Source organism: Pipistrellus kuhlii, unplaced genomic scaffold (genome assembly GCF_014108245.1).
Source record: "Pipistrellus kuhlii isolate mPipKuh1 unplaced genomic scaffold, mPipKuh1.p scaffold_m20_p_2, whole genome shotgun sequence".
Classification (NCBI taxonomy): domain Eukaryota; kingdom Metazoa; phylum Chordata; class Mammalia; order Chiroptera; family Vespertilionidae; genus Pipistrellus; species Pipistrellus kuhlii.
Window position 1 is genome coordinate 111,226,983 of NW_023425515.1, and position 25,595 is coordinate 111,252,577.

The 25,595-nt window shown below is 40.2% G+C and overlaps 1 protein-coding gene across 1 annotated transcript in view; it reads right to left on the minus strand.

Moving 5' to 3' along the window:
* F13A1 (coagulation factor XIII A chain) overlaps positions 1 to 25,595 on the minus strand; it is a 174,082-nt gene that overhangs the window by 104,473 nt on the left and 44,014 nt on the right. The window contains exon 4 of the mRNA XM_036446533.2: positions 12,503 to 12,754. Coding sequence (XP_036302426.1) covers positions 12,503 to 12,754 — 252 coding nt within the window. The remainder of the gene's footprint in view (positions 1 to 12,502; positions 12,755 to 25,595) is intronic.

The window sequence follows — 25,595 nt, forward strand, 5'->3', positions numbered from 1 at the left end:
TAATGAATTTATCTAATCCTTAGAAATAATACATAAAAATGTATTTATAGAGTTTGTTCATCAGAGCACTACTTATAATAGTGAAAAATTGGGGGGAAATCTGAAATGCTCCCAAATAAATTAATTGTTCACAAAATAGAATAGTATAAACATTAAAATATTCTTTAGAAAAATGTTTGAAGACAATGGAACTACACAGGCAGCAAGTGAAAGCTTAAATGTGAAACACAAAGTTATGTATAAAATATATATAATTATATAAAAATAATTAAAAATTGAGATAATTTTGTAAAGATAACTGATGCACTCATCTACCTCCGTTATTCCTTGAAATTACAGAAAATTAGATATACATTAAGGGTGGAAACCAAGAAAGAATGACATGAGCACTTTTCTAAATAAATGACACTAAAATGAAACATGAACATGACTGTGTAATAGGTTGGTGGCTTAACCACAGATAATTACTTCAAGTTATTTTAAAACAGAGCAATTTCACTGTATACTCCCTGTAGAATATAACAAAAGAACAAGAAAAACTGTAAAATAACCAAACAAAAGAAATAAAAGAGGGCAAGCTGTTTTAGTAATCATAGTATCCTAATATATAAAAACCAAGGGTCTGTAACATCCAAAACTATAATACCAAAGGCTCAACTGACTGAAAGTCAGTCCTACAGTCAGTGTGGGCACAGTGATCCAGCACTGACTGCTGAGGGGGTTGCAGATTAGGCCCAGAGAGAGGCCCGAAGAGAGAGGCAGCGTCTGATCCACAGCCTCCTTGGCAGCTGTTGATCAGCAGTTGCCTCTCTCGTTCTCTCTGGGCTTTGCCAGCAGCTGTGCCTCTGTTTCTCTCCGGGCCTCCATGGGGGCTGCTGATCAGCCTTGCCTCTTTGATCAGGCCCAGAGATAGGCCTGGAGATGCTGACTGGCATAGAAACTGACCAATCAGAACCAAATATGGGTGAACTGTGAGGAGCCAATGGCTGCCTAGGAGGTGGAGCTTTTGATGCTGACTGGCATAGAAACTGACCAATAAAAACCAAATTGGCCAGCAGGGGAGGACAGTTAGGGGTGATTAGGCAGTCAGAGGCAGTTAGGAATGATCACGCTGGCAGGGGAGAGCAGTTGGGGGTGAGATCAGGCCAGCAAGGGCAGTTAGGGGCAATCAGGCAGGCAGGCAGAGACAGTTAGGGGCGATTAGGCAGGCAGGCAGGCAGAGAGGTTAGGGCAATCAGGTAGGCAGGCAGAAATAGGGGCTATCAAGCAGGCAGGCAGGTGAGAGGTTAGGAGCCAGTGGTCCCAGGTTGTGAGAGGGATGTCTGTCTGCTGGTTTAGGCCTGATCCCAGGGACATCCCCCAAGGGGTTCCTGATTGAAGAGAGTGCAGACTGGGCTGAGGGAACCCCCCCCCCCCTGTGCATAAATTTTATGCACCAGGCCACTAGTTAGTAATAATTTGATATTAATATTTTAAAACTAATATAACATAAGCAACCAGCTTAATGACATTAAAGACCAAGATTTTCAGGATAAAAGATATACATAAATGAAATCAAAGAAATGAAAATTTAAACCTTGCATACTAAATTTAAGGCATTTGTTATATAATAGTTCTTTGCGAATCATCCTAGATTTAAGTACTACTTTCCCTTCTTTTATTTAAAAAAAGTTTTTTAACCTGAAGAAGACATTCTTTTTCTAATGACTTTCATGCACAATATGATACTTAGTACTGCAGCTGCAGACTGACAGCTGGATTAATTTTAAATCAGAATAAAAGTGTTAAAGGATTTGACTACAAAATGAAGTTTTTCTTTAAAATCCTTGATAATTGACTCTAAGAAGACTGATTTTTATTATTGGAGAGTTTTGGGTTGCTGAGGTTCACATGATTGCTGATCCTCCCAAGCCACCACCTTTTCTGTAAGTTATCTGTGTGCTTACACTTCCTCTCACCATCTTACATGTGTGCTCTTTTGAAAAATTTATTGAATAAACAAACTTAATAAATAAAACACTAAATGCTTAAATAGTATAATTTTTTAACTTACAGCATATCAGGATAAATTAAAACTTTTGTTTTAAAATGCTGTCTGGAGACTATTGTGTAAATGCAGGTATTTTGTAAAATCTTGAAACTGTAAATTAATATGTGTTTGGTAAGATTGTATCAGGCTTAATTTGTTTAGTTTTCTTTTTCTTTTGCATTTGAAAATAACATTAGCAATAATTATAGTCAAATCTTGGTTCTCAGATGCCTTCCAGCTTGACTGGAATAGAACCTTGGACCCTTCAGTCCACAAGCTGATGCTCCAGCCACTGAGCCAAACCAGTTAGGGCTGGTCATACTCTTTTATTATTAATGTCCTTATTAAGTATCAACATCCTATGTAATAAAAGGCTAGTAATGCAAATCGACTGAATGGTGGAACAACTGGTCACTATGACATTCACTGACCACCAGGGGGCAGACACTCAATGCAGAAACTACCCCCTGGTGGTCAGTGCACTCCCACAGGAGGAGCACCACTCAGCCAGAAGCCAGATTCACAGCTGGCGACCACAGCAGCTGTGGCAGAAGCCTCTCCTGCCTCCCTGACAGTGCTAATAATGTCCAACTGATGGCTTAGGCCCACTCCCCATGGGATCAACTGGACATCCCTCAAGGCTCCCACACTAGGGCACAAGCCAGGCTGAAGGACCCCGCTGAGTGCATAGATTTTATGCACTGGGCCTCTAGTATAATCATAATTTTTCCTCCTTCTTTAAGTCTCCCTGTGCCCATTTCTTATCAGCATAGGCTGCATTAAGCCTTGTTTCTTTAGTGTCCTATGGATGCTATGGTAGCATCCATGCCACTAGAAGGAGGTTGCTCTGTAAAATTTAATTTTTTATTGAAAAAGCATGTATTCAGTATTTGCTATGTGCCAAGGACTTTCTAAGTGCAGTACAGAAACAAATAAACTTGTTGAAACACACAAAAGCCCTGAGAGAAAGATATTATCTAATCCCCATTTTACAGATGAGGAAACTGAGGAAGAGAAAAGTAACTTTCCCAAGGCCACAGTGCTAGTAAAACATGAAGCCAGGCTCTGACTACTAGTACATGTGGACTATGACTCTTGAGTCCCAGGAATCAGTTCAGTGTATCCCCACCCCCCAACACAGAGCTCCTACTGAGAAAATGAGAGGGGGATGAATGTCTTGAGTTTGGAGAGTAAGGGAGACAAGTCCAAGAAGATGAAGGATTTGCCTTTGGGTTTCGGTTACTGTTGATGGGGAGTCATAAATTCAGGTGGCGCTCTATGAGCCGCAGTGAGTTCTGTAACTCAGGACCAGGCAACTCCTTTCCTTCTAGCAGCAGAGGTAAATCTTCCTGGAGAATGGGTGGCATAACCATGAATCCTCACCAAGGCAAGGAAGTCAAATGGAAAGCCTTGATTTTAATTTTAAATTTATTTATGATTTTAAAAGAAGATTGAGAGTGGAAAGTACTGCTTTATTTCATGTTTTTACTCAGATCTGTCACTTTAAAATATAGTTGTCCAAAGCTTGGATAAAAACAAACAAACACATCACTATAGAAACTCCAAACTTCCCCCCCACCCCCATGTTTGATAGGCTAACAAAAATAGGAAAACTTAATCATCTGCCTCTGGAGACATTTGTTGTTGGCTTTTTGTTTTGGTGTATTTTTTGTTTTTGTTTTTGTTTTTTAATTCGTTAGTGTTAGAGGCATGGTGGGGTTTTATAGTTCCAGGGGGAAGTTTATTTTTCACTTAGTAAAATTGAGGGCACTACTAAGAGGAAAAACAAACTGACCAAGAGTTCAGTGTTGTAGAATCCAGCACTTTGAAGTGTTAGAAGGCAGATGTGTGTGTGTGTGTGTGTGTGTGTGTGTGTGTACATGTGCGTGTGCGTATATATAATGCAGTGGTTGAAAACTGATAGGAGAAACTAGGTCTAGATAGCTCATGGAGTTGGAGTGGCAGCACCTTGACCTACGGACAATTTATTAATCCTCAGTGACCCCTTGTAAACAATCACCAGCATAAAACTCAACAGGAAAAGAGGCCCTGCCTGGCGTCTTTGGTGAATGTGGCACGGCGCCCCCATCAACTGTGCCTAGCAGCTCTGCCACCAGACAGAGCAGACCTTCAATATTCCTTGTAAATATCCACTCTTCCAGGTGACTAACGAGGCAAATAGTAAACAAGAATGATCTCATTCATTTTACTGCTCCTCTGGTGGGAATATGAGGTAGTTTTGAAAAGAGCATTATGGGCTGAAAAATTTTATGACTCAGTAGGATTGATTTCAGGTAACCTTGGAAATTACCTCTTGCCTCCACACCTAGAGAAAGTAAGAATTTATAACAAATATGTAAAAATGAATGCTAAGCCTATTGATTTTAATATCTGTATAAAGTCTTTGGGAGAAAGGGTTAGTCATCATCACCTGGGCTGAAAAAAAATTTTTTTTTTTGCTTATTTACATTTAAATTTAAAGTAAGTCCCATCTCAAAGTAAATGAAGTCTAGCCTAGCAGAGTGAACTCAGGGATCAAAGGAAACTATAGTGGCCAGAAATGCCACTATGCAAGTTATCTCTGCAAAGGCTGCCTGATGGTTTACATCCGAGTCTGGATTTGTATCTCATCCTTTGGAAGGAATGATGGTTTGGACCCTTCAAAAAAGGCAAAATGTGTCATCATTTTAGTGAAGGGAGAAATTTTGAGTGAGGGTATTAGGAGTAGCTTCTACTCTCCTCCCTTTTATATAAAAGCTGAACATCACTAGAGACAGAGGGAAGACTTATGCTGGGTGAATGCAATCACTCTTTGAGGGAGCGACTCCATCTGCAAAGCAAATGTGATCCCAGATTGGTGTCATCATGATATGTTTGTCCATATCAAAGTAAATCAGAAGTACTGGGGACTCCAGCAGGCTGTGTTCTGTAGGCATGATAGGAATAAATTATTGTCTACAGAGCATATAAGAAATGGCATTTCCAGAATCTGTGCTTTTTAAGTGTGTGTGTGTGTGTGTGTGTGTGTGTGTGTGATTTCAGAGAGAGAAAAGGAGAGTGAGATATACACTTCAATGATGAGAGAGAATCACTGATCAGCCACCTCCTGCATGCCCCACATTGGGGATTGTGCCTGCAACTTGGGCATGTGCCCTGACCAGGAATCAAACTGTGACCTCCTGGTTCATAGACTGATACTCAACCACTGAGTCACACCCACTGGTTGTGTTTCCTTTCTTTCTGGAAGGTTCCAAAGCCACTACCTTTCTAAAATGGTTCAATACATTCTAGAGGCTTGCCTTTGTTCCTATTAACTCAAATGACACAAATCCATAAAACACAGGCAAATATGTTGCATTACATTACAGCTCAGATCAGCTTGAGAAGTTTGTTTGATTTGTTTGTTTTGCCGTTTAAGAACTTTTCCATATACTGCAATATCTTCCGAAGGCAGACAATTATTCATCAAGCAACTCCACAGAGAACAATGTCAGAGATTCTTTCCTCAGCATGTGAACCCAAAGGGAGCCTGTGCCTTTGTTGGCACTTACATTTTTTTTAAAAGAAAACTTTTGTTTGCTCTTATAGTTATCAACCTGGATTTATTTTTCTTTATTTTTAATGGCAGGCCTTTCCAATGTTGATTCGAACATTATAGAAGCTTCCTGGCAGGCATTCACTTCTTGTTTATCATATTACACAAGACAGAATACTAATGTTCTGGTTAAAAATAAATAAAAAAGAGCTTATCCTTACCAAACCAGGAATTCACATTTCAATCGTAGTTTGTTTCTTAATTTTCTATATGACCTTGAGAAATTTATATAACACTACAAGTCTGTTTTTTCTCTTGAAATATGAGGCTAATAATCTTCTCCCTGCCTGTCATCAATTCAATTAGGTGAACATTCCTTGAGCATTCACTCTGTGCCTAACACCATGCTAAGCTGAATGAGAGAAAGATCCTGATTTCCAAAACATACAATGCAGGGAGCTCCTGGCTAGGAGCATTCTTTGAGGAGTATAAAAATATTACATGGCGGGAGCCAATTCCAGCATGTCATAATTACAAAAGTTGCATCAACAGGTTGATGAAACTTGGACTCAACAAGGGCTGAGCCACATAATGTAATTACCTGCTGGAATGGCTAAAATGCATCTCCCCCAAACCTGAATAGAATTGTTTCTGCCAGACAGCTCAGGGCATCTTATTGCCTCCTGTTGGCCAAACACCTGAACAACTGAAGGCTATTCCCCAATCTGACAATGCTTCTGTAAACCCTACCCTTTGAAGCCCTACCCTTTGAAATGTATTATCTCCACTTTGCCTTAGGACAATTTATGTTAATAAATAGCAAGGGATCCTGAATCAAGAGGTAGTTTTTAGCTCTTTTAGCTGAAGCTCCTTTGACCCCCAATGCCTTTCAAAACTATCTTTCATCCTTGGACTCTTTCTTAATCTACATGCAGCTCCTTTCTCCAGATTGCTGAACTCTTCGTAATGCTGGGACAGGAAAGTCTTAATGGACGCCCACTCAGGGCACCAATAATTACACATATAAAGAATTGTAAAAACACATGAATTGGCAGGTTAATTTGATTTGACCTTAATTCTGGGATCACCTGTATGCCATTTAAAAGAATGTTTACTTTATGTTGTTTAGGGTCCCTGTGGATTGCAATACCACCATGAATGATACTTATTGTGAAAAAATGATGAATAAGCCTCTAATGAGTCTGACACAGAGAAGAGTAATATATGAACTTTTATTCAGTGGAATATTTGAATAAGCAAGGGCTTAAAGTTTTACATAAGCTTTATTAAAACGTCATAAAAATTCACTAAAATGACTATTTAATTGCTATTGCATGCAAGCACTATTCTAGGGGCTGGAGAGGTCTCCTCTCTCCCCAACTAACCCAGATGCCCTTATTATATGTTCTTATTGTGCCATGATTTATTTTAGCGCTTTTCCCATTTGTGAAACCTTTATAGAAGCTTTCTGAGGGCAACTATTGTCTATTTCACTTCCATATGCCCAGTGTCTAATATAACATTAAACTTTCCTATTTGTGAGTAAATAAATAATACTGTTGTACTACCCATGGGTAATTATGTTGTCATGGGACTGGAGGCAGCATGGGGAAGACATACTCTCAATATGTATACATTGAATGGATGAATGGCTCTAGTCTGAGGGTAGGAATTTTGATCTGGGTACAAGGTTTCCAAGATAAAAATTTCAGATCATTGTTACCCTGAGAAATATCAGTCTTGGTGATTACTCCATTCTGTACTGAAGGATATAAAAGACATATATAGTTACAAAGAAAATAGTATAAGGATGAATTTCATAATAAAATAAAAACTGGTCATATTTACTTACTACCTATTAAAAGTACTCAGATACTTAGAAAATTATTCATTTATTTACATTAAATGTAATTGATTTCTTGGTTTCAAGGAAATTACAAAATAATCACATGGAATCCATAGGTAGAAATGCCAAGTGCTAATTTGGTGTCAGATGCTGAGACAGAAAAATCTATACACACATGTTCCCACAAACACACTCCCACATACACTATATAGTTTTTTTTGTGTGACATTTTTCAAGATGGTTCAGTGTGAGATTACATTTACAACTTACCTGTGATGGTAGGTGGTGTGAACCTAAAAAGCATTTATTTGGAATTATTAAATCAATGAGGCAAATATACATTAAACATTAAGCATGTCCTAGGTACTGTGCTAGGAGCTATATACAAGGCTGATTGAGATAAAGAAAATCAATGATAGAAAATATGGGAGGAAACAAGACACCAAGAAAAGAAGTATTCCATAATAATAAATGATGCTCAACCAATGAAATACTGGCCTGGATGAAAAATAGAGCACAGGTATGGGTCAACTAAATCTTTCAGAACATACTCTTTGGCATTAAGGCTAAACTACCAATCTGGAACATTGTGTATTTAAGTAGTAAAATACATTCAATAATACAGAGTTTCTGAATAATCAGAATTCACAAAACTGTCGACTCACTCCTGCTACCTTTGTGGGTACAGTTCTCTTTCCAACCTCTTGGAGAAGGGCTCCCTCCTAGAATTGATCTGAAGCCCATTTGGTGCTATTAAATTAAAAAATCTAGCCAATAATTCTCCCTGCATTCCTCCTGCCCTCACTAGTGTGGGATTGCTATTGATCCCCATTAATGATTTAGTGATTAAGAATAGATCACCTATGAATGCAAAGAAAGCTGAAGGGCCCATTGGAAGACAGCTGAGCATGCCTTTATTAATAAGTACTGTACATGCCCCTACAATTTCAACCCAGTGTCCTAAGCCACCTCGGATGCCACTTCCACAACGAGTGTGCTGTTTTCAGCATCATGCTCATGTTGCTCTCTTTTGACAGTTTCTGATTTTCTCTTCTGTTATCTTTCCCACCTGGCTAATGGCCAAACCCCTCTCTTTTTATCTACTTTCCAATTGTCAGACCATATCTTCAAGAGTCCCTTGTTATGAATTAGCATATGCAAGCACAAACTGGGTGTTTGTCAGGCAACCAAGTATTTGAGTGTGTCTGGGGTTCATGACACAGATCCCCTTTTTTGGGTTATGCCTCAGCTTGTATTAGGCTGGGAAAATCACACAATAAGTTAAATGAGAAGAGGGCTTCTTTCTCCCATTTCATTAACATTCCCTGGGAGATATCAGTGAATATTGACATTGGAATATAAAAAGTTATTATCTTAGCCGAAACCGGTTTGGCTCAGTGGATAGAGCATCAGCCTACAGACTGAAAGGTCCCTGGTTCAATTCTGGTCAAGGGCATGTACCTTGGTTGCAGGCACTTCCCCAGTGAGGGGTGCAGGAGACATCTGATCGATGTCTCTCTCTCTCATCGATGTTTCTAACTCTCTATCCCTCTCTCTTCCTCTCTGTAAAAAAATCAATAAAATAGATTAAAAAAATAAAAAGTTATTATCTTAAAAGCTGACACCAGAATTTTTCTGGAAAGATGGAATGGTCTTCAAAAAGTATGGAGTCCCTGAAAACCTGACTATTGGAGGAGCACAAACAACAAAATAAAAAAGGTTGCTGAACTGCTCTGCATGAGAAAACAAAGAGTTTTCTTTGAAGAGAGGATGGGAGAGACTTTCGGAGAACAAGGAAGAACAGAAAGGGCAAACAAAGAGGCAGTGAGATAGGGAGAGCTTGGGGTTAGGTGTAGGGAGGAGTCGACACAATTTTAAGAGTAAAAAAAAAATACTCTCCTGCATTTTGTATTTATTGATTGATGGTTATTACATGAGCCAGTGGTTCTATAAGTGTGGTCTCTGGCTAGAAGCACTAGGCTCTCCAGGGAACTGGTTAAAAATGCAAATTCTCAAGCCCCACCCAGATCTGCTCAACCTTGGGATGCTGCTCAAAAATCAGTTTTAACATGCCCTCCAGGTGATTCTGATATGTATCAAGTTTCAGAACCAGAGTAAATCTTCCCACCCCTTACTCTCCACATCAAATTGCAACTAATTTCTAGACATTCTGGATGCTTTGTGGAATGTTTTTTGGAGGAGCATTGTTGTTTTTGAGGCATCATTATGTCAGCACTGGGAGAAATAGGATTCCTGGAGGTGAAGGTGGAATTAAGGACAGAAACCCCTTAATTTAATAAAGGGATTTGCAGAAATATTTGGACTTTCACAGGCCAAGAGATTCGAGGGCTGGAGGAGATTGCAGTAGTGTCCCTGTGTTCTGGGGAACAGAGAGGACCCACCACTTCCCACTCCCGACTCATGTTTAAGCCTCTAATACTCTTTCCTTGCTTCTCATTCTCCACAGATGACTTTGCTTTACACTTCACTGAGCAAAAGAGAATCACAAAGTGGCAACAACGTCATCCTCCTCCTTAATTCTAGAAACCCATGCTTTCGCCCACCTCCTGTTTTATTCCTGTCACAACGGAGGGTGGACAGCTCCATCTGTCAAGCTCTTCAGATCTCTGTTCCCTACATCCATCCCCCTCAAGGATTCCACTCTGGAAAGTCAGGGCTTCTCAACCTTGGCTCAAAGAATCTCCCGAAACGCTTTTTAAGGTCCCCAAGGCCAATGCTGCACTCCAGACAAGTTACCTCAGGATGTTTGAATGGGAGACTGAGGCTGCCCAGGTCATTCCAATGTGCATCCAAGGATTTGAGCCATTACCCTCTCTCTTGGCAGTGAGCCCTTTTCCAGGCTTGTCTCTATCGCCATAAGATTATGCCTACTCTCTCCTGTTTTAAAAAATTCTCCTTTGATGCTCATATCAGCATCTTGGTGTCACAGAAAGTCCTCCTGACTGAAATGGCAATGCCTGTTATCTCCAGTTCCTCACCTGTAGCCCAAGCCCACTTTTCTGGCTTCTTTCTCTAATAAAACATTTTTTTTTTTGTTCCCTAGTTTTTTTGTTCTCTAGTTTCTTGATATATTTTCCAAACACATGACCACTGTCTTTCCTTATCATTCAACTCATCAGCAGCTCTCCAAGGAGCTGATTACTGCCTTCTTGAATAAACCAATGTAACTGCCTCTGTGACAGAATGTTATTCTGATTGCAGCTCTGAAAATGGCAAGCCAGTTGGTCAAACCAGATACATAGAGTAATTCTTTGTTTTAAATATATTTTATGGATTTCATAGATAAGGGAAGAGGGAGAGAGAGAGAGAGATCGAAACATCAAAGATGAGAGAGAATCATTGATCAGCTGCCTCCTGCATGCCCAACAATGGGGATTAAGCCTGCAACCTGGGCATGTGCCCTGATGGGCAATCTAACCATGATCTCTGGGTTCATAGGTCAATGCTCAACCACTGAGCCATGCCAGCTGGACTACATGGAGTAATTATTGACTCCACCTCTTCTTCACCTCCCATGTAATCTCTCTGCACTTTCTGTTCTAAGTCCAAAGTAGATCTCCAATCCATCTTCTCCTCCACTCCAGTGCTACCAATGTAGTTTCTGTTTGGTATCTAAAGTTACCCCTAACTTGATATTTTCAAAATCTTAGTTTGTCTCTATGCCTCAGTCTTTTCCATCCCTGTAAGTAACATAGCATTCACTCAGTTGCAGAACACTTTCTATCTGGTTAACAAGATGACTGTAAGCAGGAGTGCACCTTTGAACTGCACATGGCCCAGTTAATACGTTACCATCACCCTTGAACATCTGTCACACAGATAGGCTATTTGGTACAAGGTAATAAGGGTGGTGGGTGGGGATTATACTAGTAGAATTAGCTCAGTGCCATCTACCAACATTTGTGGAATAGATAATTCAAAGAAAAGGTCAGTAGGATCCAGGTTAATGTTACATAAAGTAGAAAACATTGTTCTTCACTTATTGTCTATGTCCAGATCAACTCTGATTCAAATGCACCTCTCACAAACAAGAGCCATTCAAAATTAGCAATACCTTTAAGTCATTTTGGAAGATTTTAAAGAGAAATGCATGTGGGGCAGATGATGTGAGAAGTCTCCCACGTTATGTCAGATTTTACATGTTTCATTACTTATTTCTCAAGATCTAAAAGTGGTTTCTTTCCACCATGCTGCTGCCTCTGGAACTAAAATCAGTCCATGCCAGTGTGGAGGCAGAAGGATAGACATGGGGATGGGGAGAACATATTGTGTAGAACTGAGTTTTTAAACTGAATTGATAAATTCTTGGACTTGGTTCAGTTTCTTTAAGTAAAACTAGGTTAAACTGCAGCTGACAGAAAGAAGAATAAAAAAAGCAGCAAAGATTAAGTTGTGTTCCATTAAAATAAAGTTATATGTTTACACATCCAGATTTTTGGCTTATGAAATTTGCATCCACTATGCATATAAACAAACTTATAGGATCACCTAGACCTTTCTATTCTTGAATTAGATAGTGAAATTAGTTCCACTATGGACAGGAACAATTTTATTGTATTTTTCTAAATCCAGATTATGAATTTTAATAGTTTTGAAAATCAGGTTTCATAAGTCTATTTTGTTCACAGAGCAATCACAAACACAAAGACCATGCCATAAAAATATAATTCAACAATTAACTAATTGCGCAACTTGTTTTATTTTTATTTTTATTTCTATTCTGTATGCAATTGTTTGTTACCTATAATAGAATTATATGTATAGGTTGTCATATGCAGCCATTTCATACACAACCAAAACATGTGTTTATTGCCAGTTTAGGCAATCTTTTTTTTTTTTTTTTTTTAACCTGGAATAAATGTGTAGCAGCATAAATGTTACGTATACAGGTTTTGTTCTCATATACTTTAAGGACAAAATTTTCATTTTTTTTCTATCTTTTAATCGTGTGTGGGGGGAATGTATGTAGAAAATAAATATGTCTTCCACAATAACTCTGCTATAATTTCAAAAAAGAGAAACATCGTAACTATAGGAATTGTTTTTAGAAAAACAGACGTCTGCCCTTTACCTGCACACCAAGGATTGAAGAGAATGTAGGTGTCGGTTTCTGGGTTGCGGCTGGTTCGGAGTATACCATAGGGCGTCCAGACGGCAACGTACATGCGGAATTTCCCCACAATGCACTCAGGGGAAGACTGGATGGAGAGCCGGACAGATCTGCCATCTCTGCTGATGACTTTGGCCCCCCATTTCCCACTTCGCAGCTCAGGAACGACAGGAACTGGGATGTAGGTTCCCTTGTTCTCCTGAGGGTAGCGCCCTATGCGAAGAAAGAACAAATGTAGTGCTCAGTATATTTCACAAACCAATTTTGTCCTCCCTCTGCCACCTTATCGAAGAAGGTGGACAATAATTTGCTGTATTACACTTGAAGTCGTAAGAATTGGGTTGAATATCATTTCTACTCCCAACTAGCTACATGATGGTACTCCATTTTCTTAACTTCTTTGAGGCTCAGATTTGTCATGTCTAGCTAAAAAGAAATAACAATATGTATAGAATTTTTTTTAAAAAATATATATTTTATTGATTTTTCACAGAGAGGAAGAGAGAGGGATACAGAGTTAGAAACATCGAGAGAGAGAATCATCGATCAGCTGCCTCTTGCACACCCCGCCCGCAACCAAGGTACATGCCCTTGACCGGAATTAAACCCGGGACCTTTCAGTCTGCAGGCCGACACTCTATCCACTGAGCCAAACCGGTCCTGGCTGTATAGGAATTTTAATTGGTTGATTAATAAGATACAGAAATACTAATCTAGAATGCAAAAACAAAAATGGAGTTTATAGAGTACTGTGAAGTTATCATCCCCTGAAATTCTGTCCTCTAAAAAGTTAGAATTGCTTTTTTAAGAACATAAGGCAAATGTTTTATTTTTATTTCTATTCTGTATGCAATTGTTTGTTACCTATAATAGAATTATATGTATAGGTTGTCATATGCAACCATTTCATACACAACCAAAACATGTGTTTATTGCCAGTTTTATTAACGATGTAGGCTTGTGTCATAGGCTAGAATTCAGGCTTCTGAGGCAAATCATCTAGTTTTGAATCTTGGCTCTGCAATTTCCCTAGCCTTGCAATCTCTGGCAAATTACCTGACCTTTAAAAATCCCTCTTTTATTCTTTCCCTTCATCAGCAAATGAGGGTAATAATACTATCTAAGAATGAAATAAAATAATATAAGTAAGATTCATAGTACATAATTTATCATGCATAACAACTTTTTAACTGTTATTTCAGTAGAATATTAAATGTTGTTATATTTTACCATGTTTCCAGACTCATCATCATACTTTACATATAAACTATCTCAGAGTAAATCTTATTTATCTTTATTACTCTATGTAGGACCAAATTCTTATTTCATATGTTAACCTCATAACAATATTTTACCAATGGGCTCCTGAAAAATCAAAGTCTCATTGTATGTAGAAATTCAATATTCTTTAACTTACAGTTTAGTTTATAAGGTAAGAAAATGCACCAATAATTTAAACTGAGGCAAAATTTTCAGTTATACTTATTCCAAAATATATTCCATATTTGATTCTTCTTTACTTGAAGAAAATACATATCAGACTAAGTGTATACATCATTTTGATTGTAAACAGAAGAAACTTCAAGAGCAATACATATTCACTTTGTTTTAAACAAAACATGTAGAGGATACAACATTAAAACAAACAAAAATGATGCTTTGGGTTAGCATCTGCAATTGCTGAGGTCTTTAAATATTCTTTGATCCATGTACTGTTGGGATAGAGCCTGCTGAGGCAGTGGTTGCATAAGTTACTCTAGTGAGATACTTAATCTTAATGAAAATAATTTACACAGTATAAGACAGGGAGAAAGATTAGAACCCCAGTGCTTTGCTGTGTTGGGATATCAGTTAATCATCACTCAGAATGAATGTTATTATAAATCTGATAAAGCTTTAAAAATGGTTTTCTTCCAAGAAGCGACAGTGTCTAGATGGTGTCTTTGGGGCTACAGGTCTCAGCTTCTGAGAAGCCTGCATGAAATTCTACCTGAAAAAGCTGATTGTTCCAAATGCACTTGCGCCCTCATATTTCCTGAGTGTGCTCCTTTCTGTGTATGGCCCACTGGGGGCTGAGGGCCCCCTTCCCGCTGGAGGCAATGTTGCCCTCTGGACCCCCATCATTGTTGAAATGCAGGCATCAAAGGCAATCTTGCCAGCTGAATAGGATCATAATTCATTTATTAAGCAGCTCCTAGCAGCTGTTGTCACAAAGTACTAGCTTGGATTTAAAATACACAGTATTAAGTAGGACACAAATTTAGTACAAATAAACTTTTAGAGATAAAAATCTATGTGATAATGACAGACCTAGATCTTAAAAAAAAAAAAAAAAAAAAAAAAGGATGAAGGAAATTTTAGAATGAATTACATAATGAATTACATAAGGACACTCCTTTGGGAATAGCAAAGAACTAGAACATATGTGAATGTGCCGTGTGCTGTGTACTATGATCCTCAGCATCACCTTTGTATTAACATCACTTTTGTTGGGAACATTGAAATAAATAAGACAATTATTAGTTTCCATTACTAAATTTCAAATGATGACTTCAAAGACTCATATTAAATTTGACCTATCAAATTCACACGATACAAAAAAAAAGTTGGCTTTGAACCCAGACATGACCTAATTCAAAGAATAGTTTGTTTGAACAATTTTCATTTAAACAACAATATTGCCCACTACAGTATGTGCTATGAGTTATTCTAAGTGCTAGGGACACAGCATGAATGAGAGAATGCTGTGATCATAGAAAGAGCCAGTCCTCAGGCTGTTTATTATGTGCCCCTTACTGCTTCATTATTAGTACAAACTGCATTTGTGGGGGGACATATCATTCTAGTTTGATAAAATAGAAAACTAAAACACAGGGCTGTTAAAGGTGGTGCAGCTAGTAAGTAGTGGAACTGAGATTTGAACCCAGTCAGTATGGCTTGAGAGCCTGCTGTGTTAGTCATTGCTCCACAGCAGTTGCATGTATAGCGAACACTTTGCAGTTCGTGAGAACTGTGTTCAAGTTATCTCTTCACAGTTAGTTATTGGTGATGTTTTAGGCAAATTTCTTAATTGTCTGAGCTTTCATTTTCTTGTCTCTTTGCAGTTTAGTTCTAGAAATGGAAAGAAACGAAATTTTAAAATATTATGATGGAAGGCCTACTGGCATGGTTCAGTGGATAGAGCATTGGTCTGCTGACTGAAGGATCCTGGGTTTGATTCCTGGTCAGGGCACATGCCTGGGTTGCAGACTCCATACCCAGTCTGGGGCATGCAGGAGGCAGCCAATCGATGATTCTTTCTCATCATTGATGTTTCTATCTCTCTCCCCCTCCCCCTTTCTTTCTAAAATCAATAAAAATATATTAAAAAATAAAATCCTATATAATAAAGATGTAATATGCAAATTGACCATCAGATCCTCACACAAGATCACCATCCCCATGTGGTCACAAGATGGCCAGCAGGGGTGGGCAGTTGATGGGGACCAGGCCTGCAGAGGAGAGCAGTTAGGGGTGACCAGGCCAGCAGGAGAGGGCCATTGGGAGCAACCAAGCTGGCAGGGGAGGGAAGTTGGGGGCAATTGGACTGGCAGGGGAGCAGTTAGGCATTGATGAGGCTGGCAGGGGAGTGGTTAGGGGGTGACCAGGCTGGCAGGCAAGAAGCAGTTAGGGCCAATCAGGCAGGCAGGCAGGCGAGCACTTGGGAGCCAGCAGTCCCAGATTGTGAGAGGGATTCCAGATTGGAGAAGGTGCAGTCTGGGCTGAGGGACTCAGCCTCCAGAGCATGAATTTCATACACGAGACCTCTAGTATAATATAATGAAAGCTTTATGCCTAGCACACTATATGGGGTGACTCAGGATGTATTTATTGTTTGGTGTTTGAAACATCTCCTAAAAAGTAAAAATAGAAGGAAGAAGAGACCATTTTACCTGCTCTGGTTTTAAATCTGGAGAAAGGTGGGTGTCTCAGGGAAAGGCAGTCACTTTTGTTGAGGGGACTGCTGTGGCCACGGGGAAAGCAGCCTATGACCTAAGTGTGGGTGTGGGCTAAGCACTCAACCTCTCTCAATTGAACCTTCACTTAAAATGTGGAGAATTCTGGTCATAGTTTGTGATGAGAATGGCAGCTCAATGAATGGCAGTTATCCCTGTTCTCTCTGGCTTTCTGATTTCTCTACTCCAAAAGTTCCAAAAGCCAGAATGGGTTCACCAACTTCCAACAAATCTATAGATGCCAAATATGCTTTCAAAGGCCTGTTTATTATACATCCCAAAATCTGGAGCAGATTTTGGGATATATAGTAAATATTTCTGTTAGGAAAACTTATACAGGCCACACACACATACACACCCATGTACACACACACACACACACACACACACACACGATGATGTTCATTAACCAAAAAGCCTTAATGATTCCAGAATTATCACAAAAGAATCCTGTACCTCACTGATAATTTCTGACTTTGTTAATCATTTATTGTCACTGTAATCAGTAAACTCCATTCATGCCCCAGAGCAGGAACTGGTTAACCAGAGTCCAGGGGCCAAAAGTAGCTTGCCACCTGTTTGTGTGAATAAAGTTTTATTGGGACATAGTCAGCTCATTCATTTGTGTATTATTGTGCTACAGCAGCAGAGTTGAGTAGCTGTCACAGAGACCATATGGGCTGCTATACCTATTCGTATTTAGTATATTTAGTATGTGGCCCTTACCATAAAACTTTGCCCACTTTGCCTTAGAAAATTTTACAGTTTACTGGGATGATTTATTATAGACACAGAAGACTAAGACTCAGAAGAAAATACCATCACCTAATTTTTCCTTCCAAAGAAAAATTTGTTTTTGAACCAACAACAAACATCTGCACTATTATTAGGTCAACATTTAGTTTCCTTAAAGCCTGTGAGTTAAATTCCTCAGTCTTGTTCTACTATACATAGGTAAAATATTCAATTTAATTGATGTAAAAGCTGTCAAGGCCTTTCACATGGAGATGGAAATAAAGGGACACGAATAAAGGTTTGTTTCCTTGGGTCCCTAAAGCAATCCTATGTGGGAATTTTCACAGGTGGGAATCTGAAGCTCCACGAGATTGTCACATGCAGGACATCATGTTACAGGGAGAGTAGAGGCAGGACTTGGACCAAGATCTCTGCACTGTGAAAGCTGTTCTCCTCCTCAGCATCAAACTATTTCCACAAAGGTGAGGGGGAGGGTGCTGGAGAGATTGGGAAGATGAAGGAAGCCAAGAGGAAAAGAACGTGGGAAAATCTGAAGGGATATGAGGCAAGAGAAGAATGAGAGGATACACGATGGTGGATAGCAGATGTGTACATAAGAAAAAAGTTTGGATCCAAGGGCTTACTGACTGGTGGTGAGAAAGCAGACCTGCACAGAGGGTCTCAGGGTTCCAAGGGAGCTGAGCTGGGAAGATTTCTAGAGTGATGCTAGTGACTGGAGGGAGAAGGGGGAGCAGCACCAATGACAGGTCAGGCCACATGGCACCAAACTGGCATATGGAAGCGAATCAGGAACAGGCGGTGATTACACTTATTCCAAAGGGAGAAAAAAGAATTCACATCTGCAGGCCTTTTCATACTCACCGTATGGGAAAGCTGATTATTGATGTGAGAACTGACATATCAATAGCACCTCAGGGTATTGTCGCCTGCTCTGTTACACCATGTTTAATTCTGAATATAATGATTGCAGTGGCAGCACGGGGGAAGGATTTGCCATGATTGAATTGTCAGTAAGGAAATGGTGACAGAGTAGTATTTCATTTCACTAAAGAGCCCTTCTCACCCCCAGGACGTGGCATGTTTAAGAAACCACAATCAGGCTGCACTCCGAAACACCCATCTATCAACATCCATGACTGCCTATCAACTGTCCCGAACCAGCTTGGGCAAAGCCTGCTATACTCAGGTGACCATGTGCACACATTTGCTGAGGTGTATAATGCCTAGAGAGAGGTTTTGTTTTCTCCAACCCCAAATTGTATAATTTTGGTGTTTAAAAAATCTGATAAAAAAATAGAAGCAGGAAATTTAATATCTCCCAAAGACCCTCGTTTAATTTTTAATAATATAGACTACTAAACATGAAAAAATATAATTATCAATTGCCTTTTTTTCATACTTATCTAAAATTGGTGTCATTTTCCTAAGTGATCTAGAAATTAACATACACTTTTAGTTTAAATGCTGGTTTTAATCTGTAAATTATTTTTAAGGCCACAGAAATACTACTAGTATTTATTTGTAAGGTAAAATCTGGCTATATTAGAATTTCCTCATGCTTTCATTAATTGCACTCTCTCCTTACACATAAATGGATACAGAGAAATACCACTACTTTAGCTCCTTACCCCCTTTTCCTGCCCCCCCCACCTCCACTCCGCTGCCCAGCCTAGAATCAGACAAAAGATGGTGAAAATATTTTATTCCTTTAAGATTTTATTCTATACCAAACTTGGCTCAATGGGCCTGAGATTTTTCATGATTTCTTCACATTTCCTCCAAGTTGGTAGGAGAAATCTACCTCCAGCTCACTCTCAGCTCTGTGTGACTTTGAGGAAAATCCACTCTCAAACATTCACTTCATACCTGAGAACCCAAAGCTTTACATAGGTAGTAACCACAGAGGAATCTGTTGCATTTTAAAAATTAATTTTTTATTCAGTTGATGGCTTTACAATATTTTCACATTAAAAACACAACATCTTATGTGGTGATTAGGTTCCCAGGATGGCCACTAATTAGAATATAGGATGGTCAATACAGCTGAATATTGTTGCTAATGGGATGATTCGGACTTCCCTTTGCTCATGTCTAGAATTTAGAAGGACATACTCAACATGGAGAAGTAGGTCCCAGCAGCTGACAAACACACACCTGTCAGTCACTTTCTTCTGATGCTCTGACATGAAGAAGCTCCTACATCAGGGCACCCCGATTTCTCTCATCTCATTGGCATCTCAACTGTAAATCAAGTGGTCATGATCTGTGATCCCCTACTATACTTAGAGATAGTGACAAGTTTTAATTGATTATCAGAAAACCCCAAACAAAACCTTTCCTTTATTTACTTAGACATCTATTTTTCTCAGTGAATTGAAGTAAAGATATTATCTTGTTTGTCCTTATACCCCCACAGGATGTCACAATGCCTTACACCAAATGGGTGCCCAATAAATGTCAATGGGACTGAACAGAACCTTTTGTGGATGTCCAGTCCCATTAAACACATACCAGAGACTTTAGAAGGCCCTAGAGGAGACGCCTGCAACAAGCCCACCATCACTCCAATTGTCCTTCACACAGAATAAAAAATTCTACTTCTAGATTTTTTCTTTCAGAGGGTGTTTTCCATTTAGATATAAATAATTTTAATCTGAACTCTGATTCCACCTAACTGCAGACTTTCTTTAATAGTGAATTCTTATAAAAAGATTGTCTCCAAGGAACTCATGAATATGTCATGTCTCCAGCTGGTAAGGTAAATTTTATGATGATCATTCATTTTTCCATTTGATTCATTTGTTTTTGTTTTCCTCAAGATGCACCATTCATGTTCAAAGTAATCAATCTATTTCCAAATGGGCCCTGGAAGGGTTTCTGTGACAGTGTGATGCATTGGGCAGAGCTGGAAGCATGAGGCAGTGCCTTGTGAAGGGAAACAACCTTGTTTCACCAGCCCCAAGATGGAATGCAGATGCAGAGACCAGAATGGAAGAAGTCCCTGAATAGTTTTTAGAAACATCAGATTAATAATGACAAAGACCAACAACACCAAAAAAAGAAACAATCAAAAAAGCACAGATTCTCAGATGACAGCAACAAAGAGGAGAGAAACAAAAATGGTTAAGCAAGTAATTTAGTAAGGACCTCCAGGAACCTGCCCTTTCTATTTCACCCCTTATTTTGTATAATGTAGATGTATAGACAAAGATACATAGATATATGTCTAAACATAAATGATGTGTCCTAAAGAAAGAAAGCTTCTTGGTGCTCTTATTCTGTGGCTCCAGCAAACTGGGGAAGAAAGAGAAAGCTTCTTTTTAAAAAAATTTTATTGATTATGGTATCACATAATTGTCCTCATCCCCCCATTCCCATCCCAAAACCCTCCCTACATATGCCCCCACCCCACTGTTGTCCATGGCCACTGGCTAGGCCCATATGCATGCACACAAGTCCTTTGATTGATCTCTTCTCCTTACCCCCACCCTCCTCTACTTTCCCTCTGAGGTTTGAGAGTCTGATCGGTGCTTCTTTTTCTCTGGGTCTGTTTTTGTTCATCAGTTTATGTTGTTCATTATTTCCTCTAGATGTGTGAGATCATATGATCCAAGAAATACCCTTGTAAGAACCTAAACTGAGACAAGCCATAATGGTTATGCTGAGAAGCGAATGAATCAGTCTGTAGTGAGTTCCTTTCTTGGCCAACAGTTCTTTTTGAGTCCCAATTTCAATGTGTACATATCAGCCATGATATTGCAAGAGAAAGCTTCTTGAGGAAGGGACTGAGTTTTCACTTGGTATATCCAGTGGCTTGCATGATGCTTGGAACATAGTAGGTGCTTAATAAATACCTGCTAGTTAGTAAATTGAAAGTAGATATTTTTAAGGTGTCTTGCCTATCTTGATTTTATTTCACTTTTCTTTCAATCTTACCTCATTTTTTTGCATGTATATATCCAATATTTTCAACACCATTTGTTGAAGAGACTGTCTTGACTCCATTGTATGCTCTTGCCTCCTTTGTCAAATATTAATTGAGCATAATGGCTTGTGTCAATTTCTGGATTTTATGTTTTGTTTTGTTTTGTTTTTTTGTTAATTCTCACCTAGGATATTTTTTCCATTGATTCTTAGAGAGAGTGGAAGGGAGGGGGAGTGACACACAGAGAGAAACATCAATTGGTTGCCTCCCACACATGCCTCAACCAGGGCTGGGAATTGAGCCTGCAACCAAGGTATGTGCCCTTGATTGGAATAGGACCCAGCACCCTTCAGTTCATGGGCTGATGCTCTATCCACTAAGCTGAATTGACAAGGACTACTCATTCTCTTAAAACCTTTTTGGAGTAGGGTATAATTTTGTGGAACATATATAAAACCAGCACTGTGCTAGACTCTTTAATGATTCAGAAAAAAAGCATAAGGTGACTGCTTCATGCTGACCATCCTCATGAAAAGCACATGGCCAACCAAGGCCATAATCTGGGTATGAAGAGACGAGACCCTAGCTCAGGTGGCTGCCAACAACATGGAGAGGAAGGAAAGGACAGGAGATAACAATTTTAATAGCGCTGAGATAAGAGAGTTTCTTCATCTATGAAATAAAACTGTAGTGCTCCTCTGACAAATTTGGCTCACATTTGAAATGTGCTCACAGTATGTCAGGCTATAGCTGGGATTATTGGCCAGAGGAGTAAGGTGTGGTGGGGGCTTCTGAAACATAAATTGTCTCAACTGGTGGATGTAGTAGAAACCCAGAAACTGCCTACAAAAGTCAGAAAGACCCCTCAGGGAATGTGGCTTTGAAATATGATCTTAAAGGTGAACAAGGTGAGGAGGAGCCTTCCTAACGGAGGGAATAACGCAAGCCTGGAGCCTAAGGGAGCGAGGAGACCCTCAGGACACTTGTGGCAAGAGAAGCAGCTGACTTGGACAGGAAAGCCCACAGGACCTTTGATGCTGTGCAGAAGTGCTTCGGCTGCATCCCAGGAGGGGCTGGAAATGAGGCAGGAGCCACTGAGACGCTCTCAGTGGCCTATGAGATGTACACTTACGTCAGAAGATCATTCTGGCTGCAGGAAGGAGAGAGATCAGAAGGGGGCAAGAGCAGAGTCAGGAAACCAGTCAGAGGCTCCTGAAGTTTTCAGGCGAGTCATGCAGTGTCCCCAGAAGGATAATGATTAACTCTGGTGGGCGGTAAGTGGAGGCATACAGGGTAGAAGCAGAGAGCTGGGTCAGAAATGAGATGCTGGCTCTGAGTGAGAGGAGCTGAGCCAAAGATAACCTTAGGTTTGGTTCATTCTTCACTAAAGAGGTTGTGTGTGCTGACGAGCTGCCAGGCACAGTTTTAGATGTCGGGCATACAGCCATGAGAAAAAGCAAGCTCTTCTAACCTTAGGAGTCAGGACTACTAGTAAGCTGAAAGACTGGATGAGCATGCTGTTTTAAAGAGTTTGCTGCAAAAATTAGGGACTGATGTGGTTAACCACTATGCGAATTTACTCAGTGAAGCTGGTATTCTGGAAATTCCCTTAACCACATGTGTGTGTAACCTCATTTGAGAGAAGACAGAATATCTTTAGTCTTCAAGAAAAAATAATTAATGTAAAATCTCTACCATTTAGACAAAGTTGGTTATAAACATAACACTACATTGTGAATTTGTTCATTGTACTGATCCAATTTCTAGGGAAAAGGAGGAACAGGAGTTAGAGGATTTTAACTTGAGTTACAGATTGTACACTGTGGACTGGTAACTATACTGTCTATGTTTGTCTACTGTGCCAACTGACTGCCTGGTTGCTCTCTGGCCCAATGCCCACACCTTCCAGAACCTTCTTTTTAGTTCCATAAGAAGCGCCATTCCCAGGCTCCTTTACTCTCTGGCTTTCACTTAGTTTAGCCAGTGATGGGCTTTGGAGGCCGGGGTAGGGGGAGACACCAAGGTGAGTCCTCTTCTCTCTCTGCTTCCTAAAAAATCCAGGTCTCCTCGGTGCACCGCTGCTGTGGCTCCAGCTCTTAGCTGGCTTCTGGGTTTTGGTGGGCCCTCCTCCTCCATGTGCCTCCCATTCCAGGTGAGGTGGCAGTTTTTTTCTGTTACTAATTTCTGGGTTGCTACACTGTGTCACTTCTTAGTTGTTCTTTCACCAGCATAAACAATTCCTTCGAATAAACTTCTGTTGATTATAAAACTAGAGGAATTTTTTTATGTTATTGTCTGGACCCTGCAACGTGTCATATATTGTACTAACACTCTATTTTGGCTTTAAAAGTTTTATTTATTTTATATCTGGGGACACTGGGATTCAAAGAAGTTAGTAACTGGCTCCAGGTTACTTAGCTCTCAAGTTGCCAAACAATGATTTGAACCCAAGCCTGTTCCGGCCAGCAGTCATGATTAGGGACACGAATGAAACAGTCTATTTTCCATATGTAATATGGCAATTATAAAAGGTGAGAATTAAATAATAATATATTTGAAGGCTATGTCATGAACTGAACTGAACAAATTATTATTACTCTCATTTTTATATGTTGTCTGTGGTTACAACAGCAAAGAAGACTTACTACACCTATTTTGTTTTTATTTCTGAGCATGACTACGTGAGTAGTAAAGAAGGGACTGGGTTTGCGCTACAGGCAATTATTGAGCACCAAACCCAAATCGAAGATGGCTGCAGAGCACCTGTATGCAGGTGCTCCCAGCCATGGGGGGATTTACTTCTCAACTACAGAGCAATCTACTTAAAAACCAGCTGAAGTGTAGCCTATCAGAAATGTAATATGTAAGGAGCACTGAAGAATCCACATAGGGACTGGTCAGAGGAGTGCAGTCAAGGAAAGAAAGAGCCCTACTTGAGCAGGTGCGATGGTTAAGAGGCTGGCGGATATCATGCTGCAAACCTCCCTCCTTCCTGGGAGTGTAAGCTCTCAACCTCTTGCAGGGATCCCAAACCCAGAACTGCAGAGACGGGAAGGAAAGCCCGCATCGGGCAGAACCAGGGGGATTCTATCTGCCTGAGAGCCTTGGATTGCACCTTCCCAGTGAAGGAGCACTCCTGATGTTAGCAGTCCCAGCTTAGTAAGTTTGCTCTGGGCTTCAACTGCTAGAGAGACTGCACTGTCATGTTTGAGCTTAGGGAAATGGTCTGCAGTCACACCTAGCAGTGACATTGAGGGACCTTCTACTTTCTTGAAAGGCAATGTGCAGAGCCCTAGTTAGTGATTAAACTGTTTGGCTTGGGGAAAGGAGAAAGGACTGTCCCACCTGGAACACAAGGTCGGAATCCCTCCCCCCACCTGTGGAGCTGCTCAATCTGCCCTGGAATTTTTGGACTACCCTGAAGAGTACAGGGCCCAGGTGGAGCAGGGAATTTTGGTCTCACTTTGCTGAGACCAGCTGAGGAGAGAGATCAGAGTCCTATAAGGGGCTGATTTTCTACCGTCTCCTGCTTGGTTTGGTGGCAAGAGAGCACTGATATCACTCAGAGTTGCGATATTTGGATTTTGTCCCCCAAAAGGCAACTCTGTGGCTGTTCCGCAGGAAGGCTGTTCTGAGCTTCCTGTGTGTTCAGCCAGGAAGCCTCTGGAAGAAGTAAAACCAGTCCCCACCTCCTGCAGGCTGTAAACATCATCCACAACATGAAACTGGTTCAGCTCTGTGAAGTCCTAAATACCCCCACTGGGTGCAGTTCTGTGCAGGATTAGACAGGAACTCAGACCAGGACATTCAAAGTATGAGACTCTCAGAGGCTTTTGTCTGGAACCAGGAGGAAGTGTTTACCCCTCCTGCAGATTGGGCAGGCAACATTCTGAATCAGAGACTCTTTTAATCTATCTCCTTGAGCACAGGGCAGTTGAACCTGCTCCTGCAGAGGAGACTGCAGGCTGTACCCAACCTGAACTTACAGCAAGTCCCCTGAAGAAGAAGTAGAGTTAGAGTCTCTGGTAGAGACTGAGGAGTTTGGCTCTGAAGCAGAGACTAATTTCCCCTGAGTGAGTATCTTTGTAATCTCTAAGCAGGGGGCCCACTGGGAAGAGCTAAGCTAGCCTTAGTTTATCCTAAAGATCTTTGGAAGGCCTAGGAGGAAGATTCAGGGTGAGGTGGGCTAGATTATAGGTGGGAGCAGACTTCAGGGAGCCTCAATCCAACCACAGATCTCCCCCCAGCTCTAAGCTAAAAATAGCTGATGTTATTTGTAACTGGTCTTGGACTGTCTGTGTATAGTTACCACTCTGTTCACTGTTTGTGTCTATGTCTGCTAAACTTGTGTGTTCATGGGAGAGTTAAGGTTAGGGCT